The sequence below is a fragment of the Electrophorus electricus genome, chromosome 25 (assembly GCF_013358815.1).
Source record: "Electrophorus electricus isolate fEleEle1 chromosome 25, fEleEle1.pri, whole genome shotgun sequence".
In the NCBI taxonomy this organism is placed as follows: Eukaryota; Metazoa; Chordata; class Actinopteri; order Gymnotiformes; family Gymnotidae; genus Electrophorus; species Electrophorus electricus.
In genome coordinates this window covers 6906797-6924135 of record NC_049559.1, presented here as the reverse complement: position 1 = coordinate 6924135, position 17339 = coordinate 6906797, and the positions used below count along the sequence as shown (strand labels likewise).

The window sequence follows — 17339 nt, the reverse complement described above, 5'->3', positions numbered from 1 at the left end:
TGCATGTCAGAAATGCAGCATTTGTATTCCAAATAAATATTACACCTGTTCAGAGACAGAACTCTGCTGCCTGACAGAGGGGATTTGTCAATCTGGTTTTACCACTAACTCAAAAGACACCATATCTCTATCACTGTTTGACGACTCTAGATTAAGTTGTTCCCACTACTCTGACATTGCCTGCCATCAGTTGCACATATGCAGACTTCAAACTGAAGGGGTATCACATGCTTTTTGTAATATTAAGGAAAAGGATGTATTTATATACAGGATATATAATAAACATTTCGGCATTTAGCAGACACTCTTATCCAGAGCGACTTACAAAAATGCTTTTGTCATTTACTCATATAATGTATTCTAGCTGGTACAGTAGGTTAGAGTTCAAGATACCATTGAACTAGAATACTGTTGAAATACAGGGATCAATGCTGAAATGTAGAAGTGTGAAACATGTATAATCTCTATATCAGATAACAATAATTGCAATAACAAACAATATAAACTGGATGTGCTAGACTTACAGTTACCCAGTAGGTGCAGGATCAGTGGTCATTCTAAAACTTCCACAAACAGATAAGTCTTCCATCTGCATTTAAAGACTGCAAGGGACTCTGCTGTCCAGACAACCAGTGGAAGTTAATTTCACCATCTGGGAGCCAGGACACACAAAAGTCTTGATGTTTGTTTTCCATGAGGCTTGAAGCATGGTGTTTCAAACTGAGACATACTTGAGGTATGGATCAAGCTTTGACCAATGGCATCATGTATGAAGGGGCTGGTCCATTTTTGGCTTTGCAGGCGAGCATCAAGGTTTTAAATTTGATGTGGTACTGGAAGCCAATGATGGGAATGCAGCAGTGGTGTGATGTGTGAACTTTTGAATATTGAAGACCAGTTGCGCTTTTGCATTCTGGATAAGTTTTTAAGCTCTGATGGCCCACAGAGGAAGAGCAGCAAGTAGGAGGTTGCAGTAAGTCTATCTTTGAGATGACAAGAGAGTGCACAGGCACATGGGTAACTTCCTGTGAGAGAAAGGGCTAAATCCTTTTTATGTTAAAAAGGAGAAATCTGCAAGACTGGGTATGATTTGAAACATAAGTTGAGAATGACAACTGGTTGTCCAATGTTATGCCCAAGCTACGATCAGCTTCAGACAGTGATATCAGGGAGTTCTTGAAAGAAATTGTGAGGTCATGGTGAGGGTTGGGAGTTCCTGGGATGTACAGAAGCTCAGTTTTACTAGGGTTGAGCTTCAAGTGGTGGGCTGTCATCCATGATGCATTGTCAGTCAAGCAGGCTGATATATGCCTGGAAACCTGTGTGTCAAAGGGTGGGAAAGAAAGAATGAATTGGGTGTTGTCAGAATAGCAGTGGTAGGAGAAGCCATAAGAAGATATTATATCACCAAGAGAGCGAGTAAACAAACAGAAGAGGGCCTAACACTGAGCCCTGGGGGACACCAGTGGAGTGTCTGCATGGACTGGCTGTGGATCCTCTCCATGTTACCTGATAGGACCATCCCTCAAGATATATATATATATATATATATAGTTTACAAGATTTAATAAGCATTGCAGATGTAGTCCCCAAGCGAAAGAAAGAAAGCCCCAATAAGACTGTAAAGACTTTTTAAGACCACTGATGAAAGCTGTTGCTGATGAAGCTTTTCATCTTTGCTATGTTCTGTGTTTATTTTCTGGGTACAATTAAACACTGTTGGAGTCAGTACTGCTCCTGTTTTTAAAGTCACTGTTTAAACTGCTAATTACATTTATGTTTCAACTATCTGTCCTTTAGATTCTAGAAACAGTAGAAATGTAACATTTTGTTTTGAGGTTTTTTTTCCTCCATACTACCAAACTGTGAGCCATTATAGTGCTGTCCTCTGAACTCAATTATATTTTAAGCATCGTCACCCTAATTAGTTTATGCAGTTTACCTGGAACTAAGGCCATTTTAAACCTTAATTTCTGAATTATTATTTATTTACTTTTAAAATGAATAATACTTTGAAGGTGTGAAATGGTTAACTAACAAGTCAAAGTCATGGAAGCCTATATAATCACTAGAAGTAGATGTAACTTAAATGCATTAGTGTTTTTGTATTTGTGGTTATTGTGTTTTCCACTAGTTTTCCATCTATATTTCTATCGATATTCACAGATGTTTACCTATAATGATCTATTGACAAAGTAATTTAACTTACATAGTAGTCTACATCCAGCAATTGGATAAGAAAGGGATTTTACTGCACAGGAGTTAACGCTTGATATTCACATTTGCATTAACAGTAACTTGTTTTTTTTTGTTTTTTTAAGCAATGTCTGGCCTGCTACAGAGCTGTTTAATGTGCACGTCTCCCACTCTTTCTCAGGATGCTATTCTTCACCGACTATGGAAACATGGGAAAGCTGGAACGTTGCAATATGGACGGCACCAACAGAACGCGAATTGTGGATTATAAGATTGAGCAGCCAACCGCAGTAGTGCTGGACCTAGTGAAGAAACTGGTTTACTGGGCAGATGCATATCTGGATTACATTGAGGTTGTGGATTACAATGGCAAGAACAGACACACTGTCATCCAAGGGAATCAAGTAAGTGCCAGACATCCTGAGTTGGAATGACAAATGAGTCTATTTTGTTGTCATGCTGATATGAAGGAGTACTTTTTATCTTTTCCTTTTTTTTTTTTGTTTTGTTGTTGTTTTTTTGCAATATGTGGGCATCTTAAAAGCAGTAGCTACCTGGCACTGAATTTGCCTGGTGAGATGTTTTAAATTAATGAAAACATTATATTGCCTTCAATTAATTACTATTCTGAAAGGTTTTCATTTCCACACAGCATCTTGAAATTAATCCCAGAATTTACTTGATAAACAGTATAAAGAGATGATGCTGATGCTTTATAGACCAGTTTTCTTAAAAGGACATTTTAGTACAACCCCATATGACCTTTGAACCTGAATAAAGAGGCTGGGTCTAAGGAGGTCTACCACCTCCTCAAACTTGTAGAATGTCCTCTGGAAGCAATTCAAAAAAGTCTGTATTAAGAACAAAGTTTGAGTCTTGACCAGCTGCAGATATGTGTAAATAATTGCAATGTGCTCACTTGTATAAGAAAATGAGTCTGATATTTTGTAAATTGCTGTCAGAAAGGGTCTACAATGTGCAATGTAGCTAACAAGGAGAGCTCAAACAATGAAGGGGCATGGGTGCAAATGAGTGACAGGGTCAACCCTGCTTTTGATACTGACTAACAGGGCAACTCTGAATTAGAGAGAGATTTCAGATGAAATAATGGTTATAACATTCATTCCCACCACCTACCATATCTGCGTGGCTTCCTCAGAGTGCTGATTTCACAGACACATTCCAAGGATTAATTAACCTAAATTAATGCACAGGCCAGAGATGTGATTGTATTAAAAAGGATTCACCATTAGAATATTTTACCTGAAGTGTGCTTCTGAGACTGATAATTAGGGATTATTATTGTTCAAAAGAAAATCCCAGTGAGCAAACCCATAAGAGAGGAGAAGGGCATGTCCAAAGAGATGCAGACTGCAGTGCAAGTGCAGGTGTACTCAAATAACGGTGACCATAAATATCGTCCCCCCACGTGCTTTTAAGGAGTTTCTAACACGTTTTCAATTTTATTTTTTTTTCATAGCAGATGAAGGCAGTGTTCCTCATGGCTGCAGTACCCTGGTGGCTGTGTTGTTCTGAAGCAGCATTCTCGCAGCTTCATCACAACATACTTATGCACCGTTCAGCACTCACTGTAATTTAGATTTTAGTTGCGCATGATAATTTTTCTTGTTTTCAATTACAACAAACCCATATGCTGACTTAATGAAACAAAGAAATCATATTCATATTATATTTAAAATGAATATTAATTTTAATCATACAAGCGAAGGTTTAGAATTTGAAGTTATATCCAAAGCCATTTATTGTCTGATACCACACAAGAATAACAAAAACTTTTAAAACATTTTCTTACTAGTTATTTAGATTATAAAAACGTCCCCAGGATTGGAGGTAATTTGTTGCCTCGCTGTGAGCGAAAATGACAAGTAGCCAAAAACAGGTCCAATGCTTAGGGCTTTGCGTCTGGTGTATGGCTTTGTGTATGACTGTGTGTCTGGTCTGTGCTGTCTCTCCTCTGGGCTCAGGAAAAGCCCTGCAGGATATATGTGTGTATGTGTGTGTGTGTGTGTGTGTGTGTGTGTGTGTGTGTGTTTGTGTGTGTGTGTGTGCCTGCTGTATGCAGGGTTCATTCATTCCTGTCACCTCATGTCAGCAGGATGGTCACCTGTAGAGATGTACCATGTGGACACGGTCACACTGGAGAGGATGTCCCTGGAGAAAACCCGTGCACTCTCTGTGACCCTGTGCTGTCTAGTTTATATACAATCAGTTTTTAGGAAGAGCTAGGTCTCAGATGAGGTATTGGCCACCTGGTATAGGTTTACTATTAGAGTCCATAGCAAGATGTGCTAGGGCAGGCTGTTGCAATATGGGATTGACAATATTGTACAAATCTTTCTGTGAATGCTACAACTATAATATAAGGGGCTGCCCTTGTGATGTTTTTGTTTTGTTTTATCCTCCTGTGGATTTATTTATTTATTTTTTAAAGATGGCATTCTGCTTTTACCCCTGCTAAGTAAGTTCTTAAACCTAAGTAAGGTTTAAAAAAAAAAAAAAAAAAAAAAGAAATAAAAAAAAAAAAAAAAAATTAAATGAATTTGAGTCAGAGTGCTTTGGTTCTAGGTGGCCTACCTGCATGGATTAGCTGTCTTCGAGGACTACTTGTATGCGACTCGCTCTACATCCCTTGATGAAGCTGTGTCAGACGTCTTGCGGATAAATCGTTTTAATGTCACAGACCCGGAGATGCTAACTAGCATGGGGAACTCCAGGGCCATACGCGTTTACCACAAACTCACTCAACCAAAAGGTAAAGTGCGTGCTGTACTGCTTGTGGGACTGATTTGAATGACTTTTCACAGCTCTTTTTTAGGCATTTTCTCCACTTGCTACCGTGAATCACTTTCCAACACGCTAACGTCTCTAAATACGCTAACATATAAAGATCTCGCGAACAAGCCACATATGCATGCAGAGAGTGTTGGATGCTGTCGGCGTGGGGGTTTGTGTAATATAAATGTCCTTGTCTTCAGTCCGGGGCCATGCGTGTGAGGTTAACCCCTACGGGAAGGCTGGCGGATGCTCGCACATTTGCCTGCTCAGCGGGAGCTACAAATCCAGGAGCTGTCGTTGCCGCACGGGCTTCATCTTGGGAAGTGACGGCCAGTCGTGCAAAAGTCAGTACGCTTGACAGCACCCGACATGGTTTCTTTCAATCCCTGCTGTTTTACATATCTGCTTATTTGATTATTTATAACATCTGTGGTGATATACCTTAGGTCGTTTTCATATCTAATTACTAATATACACTAAAATAGGGTGTCATCTTATTTTTGCTCTTATTATATGAGCTGGGAATAATCACAGAAATTGAAGTGAGAAGTGTGCATGTACTGTATGGTTCTCTCATTAGCAAACCAAACACAAATGGTTCGCACATAGGCTGTGTCTCAACACGAATTCTGATTGACAGAGATGGAGACAATCATTTATCAAGGAATGGTGTGCTTCCAAATGATGCTGTACTGTTACACTATTGACTGATCCGTAGGCGTGATTCATTATGTGTGGATAATGTCATTCTGACTCTGCCCTGCACATGTAGCTCAGGGTGGTCTATTGACATTTTGTAGCCAAGTGTGAAAATCTAGGGTCAGTTAATAATGCCACCCGAAGTGCTGTGTAATGCACCATCAGTGATGAAGAGAGTGCTTCCTGCGGTGACGTGTGATTTATATTTATATCCAGATGTTCTTCAGGTACCTGCATCCCCTCACCTTCTCTAGGTCTAATGAGATGCTGTGCTAAATTACTGTCTGATGTACTCAAGGTGCTGCTGTTGTGTTGTTTAGACCTCAAAGCATTTGATTGTCTTAAAGGTCGCAAAGTTCGCCTTCTCAGAATGATAAATTGTGAGAGCTTCCAGAGGAAAAAGGCTGATAGAAAGAAAAGGTCCTTCTGCACCCCTGCTACTCACACACACACACACACACACACACACACACACACACACACTTACACACACACACACACACACACACACTTACACACATACGCGTGCACACGCACACAAACGCACACACACACATGCACACACACACTCTCACACACACACACTCACACACACACCCACACCCATATACACACGCACACACACACACTCTTACACACACACACACACACACACACTTTCACACACACACGCACACACACACACGCACACACACACTCTCACACACACACACACTCTCACACACACACACACACACCCACACCCATACACACATGCACACACGCACACACACACACACACTCTCACACACACACTCTCACACACACACTCGCACACACACACACACACACACACACACACACACACACACTCTCACACACACACTCACACACACTCACTCACACACACACACACACACACACACACACACACACACACACACACACACACACCTGTCCTCCTAGCAGGGTCTAAGTAAACAAAAAGCAGTGCTGCCGCCTTGACAAGTAAATTAATTCATTTACTCAATCAAGACAAATCATGCCCAGAGGTGCTGATTGCACCATTCATTGCTTTGACTAGCTAAGCCCACCAGGGTTAATGCCAGAATATGCCGTTGAAGATCATTACATACATTTAGTATTCAGTTGAGGATAAGAGTAAGAGGTCATCTCTTAGTGTCCCTAGATGTTGGATGCTTGGCATTTTAAATGCACATAGCACTTTAGAGACTTATGAAATATTAAAGTGCTGATTGACCAATTTTGCTATCTTTACCTTTGCAGAGCCCAAGAACGATCTCTTCCTTTTCTATGGGAAGGGCCGCCCTGGAATAATTCGTGGCCTGGATATAAATGCGAAGTCCAGCAATGAACACATGGTGCCTGTAGAGGACTTGGTGAATCCAAGGGCACTGGACTACCACGCTGAAACTGGATATATTTACTTTGCTGACACCACAAGCTTTCTGATAGGGCGGCAAAAGACTCATGGATCCAGCCGAGAGACAATTCTCAAAGATGGTGATTGTTTTTCTCACCCTTGAATATCATTTTGCATTTTGTTGATACCATTCCGATTTAAGACCATTGAGAACACAAACCAAATGTTGTGTATGCTGTAAATAGAATGCATATTAAGCTTTGGCCTGTCTGGTTTCCTGTTGTAGATCTTGATAATGTGGAGGGCATTTCAGTGGACTGGATTGGAAATAACCTCTACTGGACAAATGATGGCTACAGGAAGACTATTAGCGTGGCCAGGCTGGAAAGGGCGGCTGACACGAGGAAGACTCTGTTAGAGGGAGATATGTCGCACCCCAGAGCCATAGTTGTTGATCCACTCAGCAGGTACAGTGTAAGCAGTAAACCACTGCTTTTATCCTGAAGCTCGCCTTAAAGAAAACCCCCTCACCTGAACAGCTTTACATTGCCTGATGCAAGGCCACATAAATTATGCACCCTATATGTTGTTTTAATGTGCATTTTATTGTTTCCTGAGGTGATGAGCAGAAAGCCAAGGAGAGCAGAGTCTAAATAGCATAAGCAGTGTGTGTTCTAAATCTAGGCCAACTAGGAGGTTTTACTCTGGGCACACTTGAGTGCACCCCTTTTTCCTCATTGCGAAATCTTTGTTTGCTCTGTGTTTGGCGTCGGATGTGACTGACAGGATAGCAGTTGCAAATAAGCTGTGTGTGTGTGTGTGTTTGTATGTGTGTGTGCATGTGTATGTACATGCGTGAGTGTGTGTATGTGTGCGTGTGTGCAAATGTGTACCTGTAAGCTGACAGGGCACTGGCAATAAAGAGGTGAGTTTGATGGCCTGCAGCCAATCTCATTATCACCGTCCCTGGGTGTGAGAGAAATGTAGTGAATCCTGAAGAGCAGCTCCCAGGCAGAGCTGCAGAACTGAGCAAGCAAATGCTCACTCCGCATGCACTGCACATCTGAGGTGCCCATATTCATTGGAACAGACTGTTCCGCTAGACTCTCAGTTCCCTATATGGTGCAAAAATGCAGTAATTGCTTCTGTTCTGTAGGCACTATGATTATATTGTTACTTATTTCTGTTGACAAGAGGGCAAGGCTGGCGATAACCAATAACTGCCATCTTAGTCTGTGATGGTATACGCTTGTCACTGAATACATCTTATACTTAAGAATTAATCAAATTTTCTAAAGATGTTCAGACAAGGAAAGTGACAGTGGGATAGATACATTATTTACAAGCACAATAGGCTCATTAGCTCAGAGCCATAATAATGTTCATCGTTCAAACTCTGAGCTCATGTAATTTATGCAACTCCCTCTTGCATTTAATGTAACTAATGTCTCCTAAATGACAACATCAACAGTAGATTGAGTGATCAGCACCAAAAGTGATAGTTTGAGAGCAGGCGTGTTTGTTCAGTGCAAAGTGAGAGTCTGTGCATATTTGTGGGAGCAATGCAGAGTAGACTCCTCACATTTTCTCCTCCTACTATCATGAGCACGTGTGGCGTTCGTCCTGGGACGAGCTTGGTAATGTGTCAATGATTCATATCTTCTTGGGGTGCATGCTTTGCCAAGCTGACGACCTTTCTGAAGTCTGCACGCCGGCACCGTGGGCACTGGGTGAAGCGCGGTCGTCAGGAGCCAGCCGGCGCACTGGCAGCAACAGGGAAGCGTGACTGCGGCTCCCTCAAAGCCTTGATGTGCAGGGCTTTGACAGCCAGTAAGGAGTGCTTGGACCTATCATCGGCTGTAGGCCAAGGCTCTGCTGTATAGCGGACCACTGCATGTAAAGTTTGACCTATGGAAGTAGATAGTAGTGATCTGAGAACAAGACCTTCAGCCCAGACGCTGAGAGACCTGACATTTCTCTCCACTACATCAAAGCTGCAAGCAGAGCACTTGCTCTGTAGCTACAGCTACTGTTTCTTGTTCGCCCAATGTAAGAGTGGCCTGTCAGAACAGCTCTTTATCGTATTGTTAAAATTTCTGAAGTGTACAGTGTGTACGGATGGGTTGTCTCATTAGGTGCCCATTCAGATAACCCATCTGTATACACTGTGCGCTACGAAATACTCACAATGTTTCCATGTATTCATTGCTGGCTTACGTCTGCACACAGAAAAGCATGAAGAGTAAGACCGTATATGTAGTTCAGTTCCTTGCCTTCATCAACATGGATGATTCCTGTCTGTCCACACCATAGCACTATGAACCTCTGCCTGCAGGGTAAAGCATATGAAACTGTGCCATCCATTGCATGTTGGCTCAATCCTATTTCTAGAAGTGGGGTGGAGGCCCTATCATTAGAAACTGGCCATCCATCAGGTAAACAGGTGGCACGATGATCTCTATCTGCCCTGTTGGATGGGATTCCCCCGCTGAAATAAGCCCCAACTGTCTCTCTCTCTCACTCTCTCTCTCCCTCTCTCTCTCTCTCGCTCTCTCTCTCTCTCTCTCTTTCTCTCTCTCTCTCTCTCTCTCTCTCTCTCTCTCTCTCTCTCTCTCTCTCTATATATATATATATATATATATATATATATATATATATATATATAATTCCCTACAATATATCTCTCTCTCACTTTTGGCATGCCACTGCTAGCCTGCCTTAACATGATAAGGATTACCTCGCCAGACTCAGTAACCTCCCACCCTTACCCCTCTTTTTATCTATCTCTCTTTTTCTCATTTTAACTCAATCCATTTGCTACTTTTTTTTGTTTGTTATCTTTCCTTCTCTGTCTCACCCAGGCCCTACGGAGCTCTTCCCACTGAGTCACAGCAGGGGAGAAACGCGCTCAATAACTGTAATACACTCTTTGAGCGCTTGAATTATTACGACGCTAATTTGTAAGATCTGCAATTTGCGAAATACCATGGCATTCAGTGTGTTTGTTAGATGAAATACCAGGGCGTTCAGCAGGTTTGTCAGACAAGGTGACATCAGTAATTATCATCAATTCTTCCTGATAATGGTAATTTGTGTGGACAGTCATTTTCAATAATTATTTCTGAATTCATACCTTTCCATCTACATGTAGGTGGACCTTTTACTAGTGACTGTAATTAGGCATACACATCCATGTTATACAACATCACTGAAGTCTTCACTCACTTACTCACTCACTCATTCCTTCATTCACTCTTGCGGTCTTTCTTGCTTTCTCTTTTCTTCCACCGTCTCCCTTTTTTCTGTTTTGCCCCTATGTGTGGATGTGTATATAGCTGTACACGGTAAGGATGAAGGCTTTGGTGATAGCTATTTGGCTGCTCAGTCTCCAAGCCATTTTTTTATGTGATCCACATGTAGCAATGCTTCCTTCACTGATGAGGGAGAAAAGCTCACACGGCCTGCTTGGAAACTACAAATCCCTTAAGCACACTTACTAAGGAAGGGATCATGCCCAAACACTGACCCCATCACTTCTCAAATATCACAGGACCCTCGAGAATGACAGTTCATGTTTGCACAGAGTGGGTGGCATTCTGAAGGAGAGCAACAAGAGAATAAAGAAAGCTACCTCAGATGTCGGTTCTTAATGACAGATTAGCCATCTAAGTCAATGTTTGTTTCTTTCCTGTGCTGGAGCAGCAGATGTGAACAGCCCCTTTTCTCCATCCACGTGTGTGAGGAAAGTGTCGCCTGTTTTTTTTTTTTTTTTTAGCTGTAGCTGAACTTTTAGCTGAATTTCCTCCACCTGCTGTGGCAGTGGTTTTCTCTTTGAGAGAGTATGCGAGCCCAGCAGGGTATTAAATGGCGTTTTTGTTTCAGCTGGATGTACTGGACGGACTGGGAGGAGGACGAAGTAAACGACAGCATTGGCAGAATAGAGAAAGCCTGGATGGACGGCACCAACCGCAAGATATTTGTCACCTCTAACATGCTGTGGCCCAATGGACTCACCCTGGATCATGGAACCAGTACCATGTATTGGTGTGATGCTTACTACGATCACATAGAGAGAATCTATCTCAATGGCACTGGTCGAATGGTAGGTGGACAGGTCAACCCACATCAGCCCCTTTGTTAGTAACACCTACAAAGCAGGTGCACCTTGTAGGTGTACCATTAGATTGCATAGCCTGTCACTTGCCATGCACAATTTATTAACCAATATGTAGTGCTTCACTGATAGTCAGGTTCTGACCTGATGACTACTGTTGCCTGGAGATGTTTCGGTGGTGGTCACCTCTCAACCCAGCCGTGACCATGCCACATATTACATCTCCAGCAGCCCGGCTGTGCCGGCTCAACATGCACCACCTTAAAGCCCACAACCATGCCACGACAATTTTACTGTTAATGCGAGGTTGAAAATAGTCCACCACCCAAATTATATTCAGCCAGCAATGGTTCTGAGGTCAGAAGGTAACCAGCAAAGAATGGGCTGAAGGGTGGCTGATGAATTGGGCATGCCAGCAGTCTGTTGACGTGCTGATAAGATACAGTGTTTAACTATATGAAACACTTACAAGATCCGCATGCGTGCATTTATAGGAAAAGAAGCCCGTGGTGATTGGTCACGTGGTACAGCACATTTCTGATAAGGTGGCTGCTTAGTATTTTTCAAAGCTTGATGTTTCATGATACGTTAATTTTCCATAATAATATGTAATAAACATAATTATGATCATCTTGTATCAGGCAAGTCTTAAAAAAACAAATGAAATTTGAAACAAAATATGAAAACCATAATTATTTCAATATAGTAAATAAACAAAGACTGCACCTTTAAATGCAGCTCTAAATGCAAAGTAGATGTCAAAGATTGAACAAAATGGATTTGTGTTGTCCATTATTTTTACATGAATGCTTGCACCCATTGTTGGTGTTTTTAAGGTCAGCCATATAAGCCTTTTTGGATTCAGCTATATAAGAAGCTTTCAGCATGTTCTTGGTTGATTGATCCAGTTTATTTTTTAAAGATATTTATTTATTTTTTTGCTTTTTATTTTTTTTTACTACCTCGATCCACTCTTACAGTTCCTTCTAACATCCATGCTGTTCTGTGTGAACTAGGTGGTCTACAATGGTAAAGAGCTGAATCACCCCTTTGGTATTTCACACTATCACACCTCCATCTTCTGGACGGAGTACATGAACGCCTCCATCTTCCAGCTGGATGTGCTGTCTGGTGAGGTCACCCTGCTGAGGAGTGAGAGACCTCCTCTCTTTGGACTCAAAGTGTTTGATGCGCAGAGTCAGCAGGGTAAGCACCCTCAAAGAGACACTTTCCAAAATAACCACCCAAACTTCACATTCTTTTTGCACAGTTGAATCACCAAAGGAATCTTTCTCCCAGATATGAGTAGTATTCTTCTGTACAGACTCCAAGAATGTGATGATGATAAACAGGTTAGTGATAAATGTGTTAAAACACCGCCACCCATGGTTTAGCAGTAAAGGGTATTTTTTTAGATATTCTGTGGGGACCACTATTACAAAATAAAATTATTACAGTGACAGTGATTAAGGCATCTACAGGTAAAGGCCTGGACCTGCATGATGGGGAGCATGGTGAGAACCCTGGGAGGTGTGGCCCACAGCTTTCTTTAGGCTGTTCAACTCCATGCGATGATTGCTGTCATCTGTTCATCTGTTCACCCGGGTGTCAGGACCAGCTCACAGGTGGAGGGACTTAGCACAGTGGGCCACTGGGGAACGCAGCCATAGGGGGAGGGACTTAGCACAGCGGGCCACTGAGAACGCAGCCGCAGGGGGAGGGACTTAGTGCAGCGGGCCACTGAGAACGCAGCCGCAGGGGGAGGGACTTAGTGCAGCGGGCCACTGAGAACGCAGCCATGCTTTTCCCTTCCCTGCACTCCATCCCTCACCACCTGCAGGAGATGTGCTTTAGCAAAGCGACCGATCTGTTGCTATCAAAAAGACTCGATCACCATTTCCAAAAAAAACCAACAAAAAAAACCAAAATGGCATGCCGTCTGGAGTGCAGAAGCAGTTGCCAGTATGGTTCAGATGTGGAAATCCTAAAGAGGAACTAGTTCAGATGTATGCTGGGAAGGAAAGCTTGTGATGTTTTTTAACCACTACTTGGAGGGTTCAGCTGCAGAAGAGGTCTTCATTTGTTTCATTATTTTAGCCACAAAACCTTTAATATAAATGACAGAAGAAAATTATACTTTTCTTGCCAATCTGCACTATCACCCGGGCAAGGATTTCAACAGCCCCTTTCTTCCGAAGCTCTTGTCGCCAGCGAGATTAATTGTGTTCCTTCTCTTTGGAATAGCATGGATTGGCGCTTGCAAAACACTGGCTTTTATCTCATTGGACCAGGCACTTCTCCCAAAATGGAACCTTACAATAGATCTCAAGCCTCAACTTAGTGACAGTTTTCTCACAAAACTGCCGCTTTCCTCCTCAGTGCCCTGATCGCCACTGTGCACAAGACAAATTATTCTGCTGAAAGCACAGTAGTGTTAGATAGCTCCCTTTAGTGATGTTCCTCATAATTCACTTGGCATGTGATTGTAAAGGATGTGACACGTGTCTCCCGCATCCCTCAACAGTAGCAGATTGGTTGTGGATGGAGTGAAAGAAAGATGGGTAGAGACTTTATACTTGCTGTTGAACCCCAGTGCCACTAGGAGAAACGCTGCTAAAAGCCCAAAAGCAATAAATACACATGCAGGCGGGAAACATCATTAAAAAGGAGATTTGTGGATATCAGTTGTTTAGGCCTATATTTATTCTTTAGGTGACAACGCCTGCAGGGTGAATTATGGAGGCTGCGGTACCCTCTGCCTGTCTGTCCCAGGGGGCCGAGTGTGCGCTTGTGCTGACAACCAACACCTGGACAGAAACAATATCACCTGCTCAGGTAGGCCATTTTAAGCCCACTCTGAAACATGCGATAGAACATGACTTGACTCTCTACATTCTCTTTAAGCAACAGACGCCACAGCATCCTCTGTCAGAACCAAGTATGGCAAAATGTTTGAAGGGCAGCGGATCCTGTCTCTTCCCCAGCAACATACTTTGCCAAGCTATTTTGGTTTGTACCCCCCGCCCCCTCCCACCCACAGACTCGGTTGGCGATGGCGAGGCGCAACGTTGCAGGCTTGAGGAATTCCAGTGCAGGAATCAGCGGTGCGTGCGGGTAGCATGGATGTGTGATGGCGATGACGACTGCTTGGATGGCAGTGATGAGGAGGCCCATGTCTGTGGTGCGTGCCCGCTGCGTCTTCACCCTGCTTGTGCCGATACCCCCCGACTGCCTGCCTCTCCATGGATGTGACATTTGTCCACTTGTAACACAAGCTCGATTTAACATGAATATGCTAAGGCTTGTTGCTTCAGTTTACAATACTACAAAACATTTGTAGGTAAAGGGCCATTAGATATTTTAATTAGTGGGTGAAAAAAATAAAAAAGTATCCAACAGGCAGGAAATCACACACACACACACACACACACACACACACACACACACACACATGCAGATGCAATCAAGGCAGACAGATGAACAGAGACACATAGACACAGATCCACTAGACACACAAACAGCACAGTCAATAGAAAAATGTTGCCAGTAACACACCACTGCAAATAACCTATGAGTAATCGATAAGACGAGCAATAGTTAAACTGTTTTTTCATCATGAGAAATGCTATAATGTGATCTTCTGACAGAACTGCAAGATCAATTTTCTGCTCTGGTGGGATGTCCCATAATTCTCCTGAAACGTTACTGTTAGATCCATTTTCTAGTATTCTGTTTCATGAGTTGTTTCTTGTTTTCTATTGGGGATGTGTTTAGCATTCCGAGGTGCAGTAATATAAATGACTTTATTAGCCGAAACAGTTTTCGGAAAGAGAGAGCCACCAAAGGAAAACTTCAAAATCTCCACTCAGCATTAGCAGAAAGCATGGCTGAATCTTGTTTTTTGTGTAATTGTGTGCAGCTAACCACAGCTGCCCCATGGACCAGTTCAGATGTCTCAATAATCGCTGCATTCCCAAACGCTGGCTTTGTGATGGAACCAACGACTGTGGAGACAATGAAGATGAGTCCAACAAGACCTGCTCAGGTAGGGCTCCATTTACCAAATCAATAAATATTCTTATATTTTTCTTCACAGTGAGGTTTACAGTGTATCCCTGAATCTGACACATAGACTGCTACCTTCAAAAGTAATACTCCAACACTCATGAGTTCATTGTGAATTTCATCATATGTGTTTTCATACATCAAAGCACCAAAACCTTGTAGCCAATGGAGTGCACACAGATCAGTGTTTTCAAGCAGGTGTATATAAAATGATTTTCAGCTTTTTGACTACTGTATGTCAGTCACTTGTCTCCAACCTCATTTTTACATATTGGAGTAACACCTGGCCTGTTGCCAGCTGTAACTCTCTTCAGGTTATAAGTGCTATAAGATCAATCGAAGCCTGGGACAGGTGTGACATATGCTCCCTTGTCAATGTTCTGACATGCCCCAATACAACTCAGGTTCTTACTGTCAAAACACCAGGCTGAAGCATTCAACATATTCCCATATCCCCTCAGGTTTGTGAATGCTTTTGCTAATTGACTGCTAATGGCAATTTCAGTGATTCCCAGGTTACAGCATCTCACCGCGATATGGAAATGCTGCTTGGTTGTGCGACAGCAAGCTCAACCTTGCGAAAGCTCACATAATCTGTAAAGTGGTGACAACCAGAGTGGCCCCATCAGTGTTCGCTTGCTCTCTCTCACTCAGCAAAGCAGTGCCAGTCTGGTCAGTTCTCCTGTGGAAACGGACGGTGCATACCCGAGGCCTGGCGCTGCGACCGCGACGATGACTGTGGCGACATGTCTGACGAGTCCACTTCCTGTGGTGAGTCATTGCCTTCCGGTCTAATCCTCGGAAATAAAGGGGGCAGGAGCCCGAGCTCGGCTTGGTGGCGTGTCGCCGCTTTTCTGTCAAACGTGCCAGCATTAGCCCCTGAGCCTTAAGCACACTGCATGGCTGCAGCTGTCTCCTGGATCATTCTCCCACAGACGAGCCGTATATCTGGATTCAGAACTTGCCAGGCAAGCACATTCCCCCCTAGACTCCATGTCTGTGCTTGTCCAAGCAGAGAGGGGATAGGGAGTAAAATCAGATGTGGGGGCTTTTAAGAGTTCGTTGGTAATACAAATCTGCCCGTGATCCTTATGATCCAAAGTTGCCGCGACCGCATTCCCGACCCTGGGAGTGGACAAGAGGAAATGACACGGGCTGGGCAGGGGAAGTGGTATGGAAATGTTCCCGCTGTGAACTACCATAGTAAACTGACATTTTAAACTATATCCTGTGAGCCGCATGGTAAATGAACTATAAAGAGGCTTTCCCTTTGCTGGGGCCCCTTGAAAAAGCACAATCTATTTCAAAATGGATATCAGAGTGGCTTTTGGAACAAGATATATGACATATGGGTATTATATGTATTTGTATTTTCAATGTAACTCCTCATCGGCCTGCTTTCATCTTGTAACAACATTTTCCAGGGAGAAAGATTTTGTGCATTAATTCAGTGAATGTTGTTTCCCCAGAATTATCATGCTGCAATGCTGCACCAGCTTTGGGTGAATGAATTAATAATTTTGCCTCTCATTTTCTGGTTATCATGCAGAAAGTGAACAATCTTACCATGGGAGAGGACAATGAGGAGGACAGCACAGTGTTATTAGGATCAGGGCACGCTTGGCTCTTTAAGTCCCTCTGGTATTAAGGGTGTTTTTCTCAATCAGTTTCTTAAAAAGCTGTACAGTACACTGTTTCAATGTCAGCCTTTATTCCTAGAGACCTTGAAATCATTTTATCTCTTTCTGAATAATGTTTTGTTGGAGTGGGGAGAAGCCTATATTTAGGGGCCAGCATGCTTGAGTAAGAGTCTTCTTAAATGACTCATGAGGTAGTCACATGCTAGATTATGGAAACGTCACTATCAAAAGCCAGACACTTCTGTGCTCTCTGACTGGAGAAAAGCCTGTTGGAGGTTTTTAAATAGCACCCATATCTTGCTATACCATGTCATTGAGTATAATAATTGACTAACCATGGAAATCGGCTTATAAGGCTATGTGCATATGTTTCCGGAGTCAAATATACCTCATGGTTTCCTCTTTTCATACTCCTCATTTGAGTTTTGGTTATGAGTCACACCTGACAGCTGTTTGAGAACTTTTC

At 42.7% G+C, this 17339-nt stretch overlaps 1 protein-coding gene across 1 annotated transcript in view; it reads left to right on the top strand.

Moving 5' to 3' along the window:
- Positions 1-17339, top strand: part of lrp1bb (low density lipoprotein receptor-related protein 1Bb) — a 217304-nt gene that overhangs the window by 102873 nt on the left and 97092 nt on the right. Inside the window, 11 exon segments of the mRNA XM_027032840.2 lie at positions 2378-2600; positions 4783-4969; positions 5193-5336; positions 6958-7194; positions 7341-7521; positions 10937-11156; positions 12185-12374; positions 13881-14003; positions 14209-14349; positions 15088-15213; positions 15888-16004. Coding sequence (XP_026888641.2) covers positions 2378-2600; positions 4783-4969; positions 5193-5336; positions 6958-7194; positions 7341-7521; positions 10937-11156; positions 12185-12374; positions 13881-14003; positions 14209-14349; positions 15088-15213; positions 15888-16004 — 1889 coding nt within the window.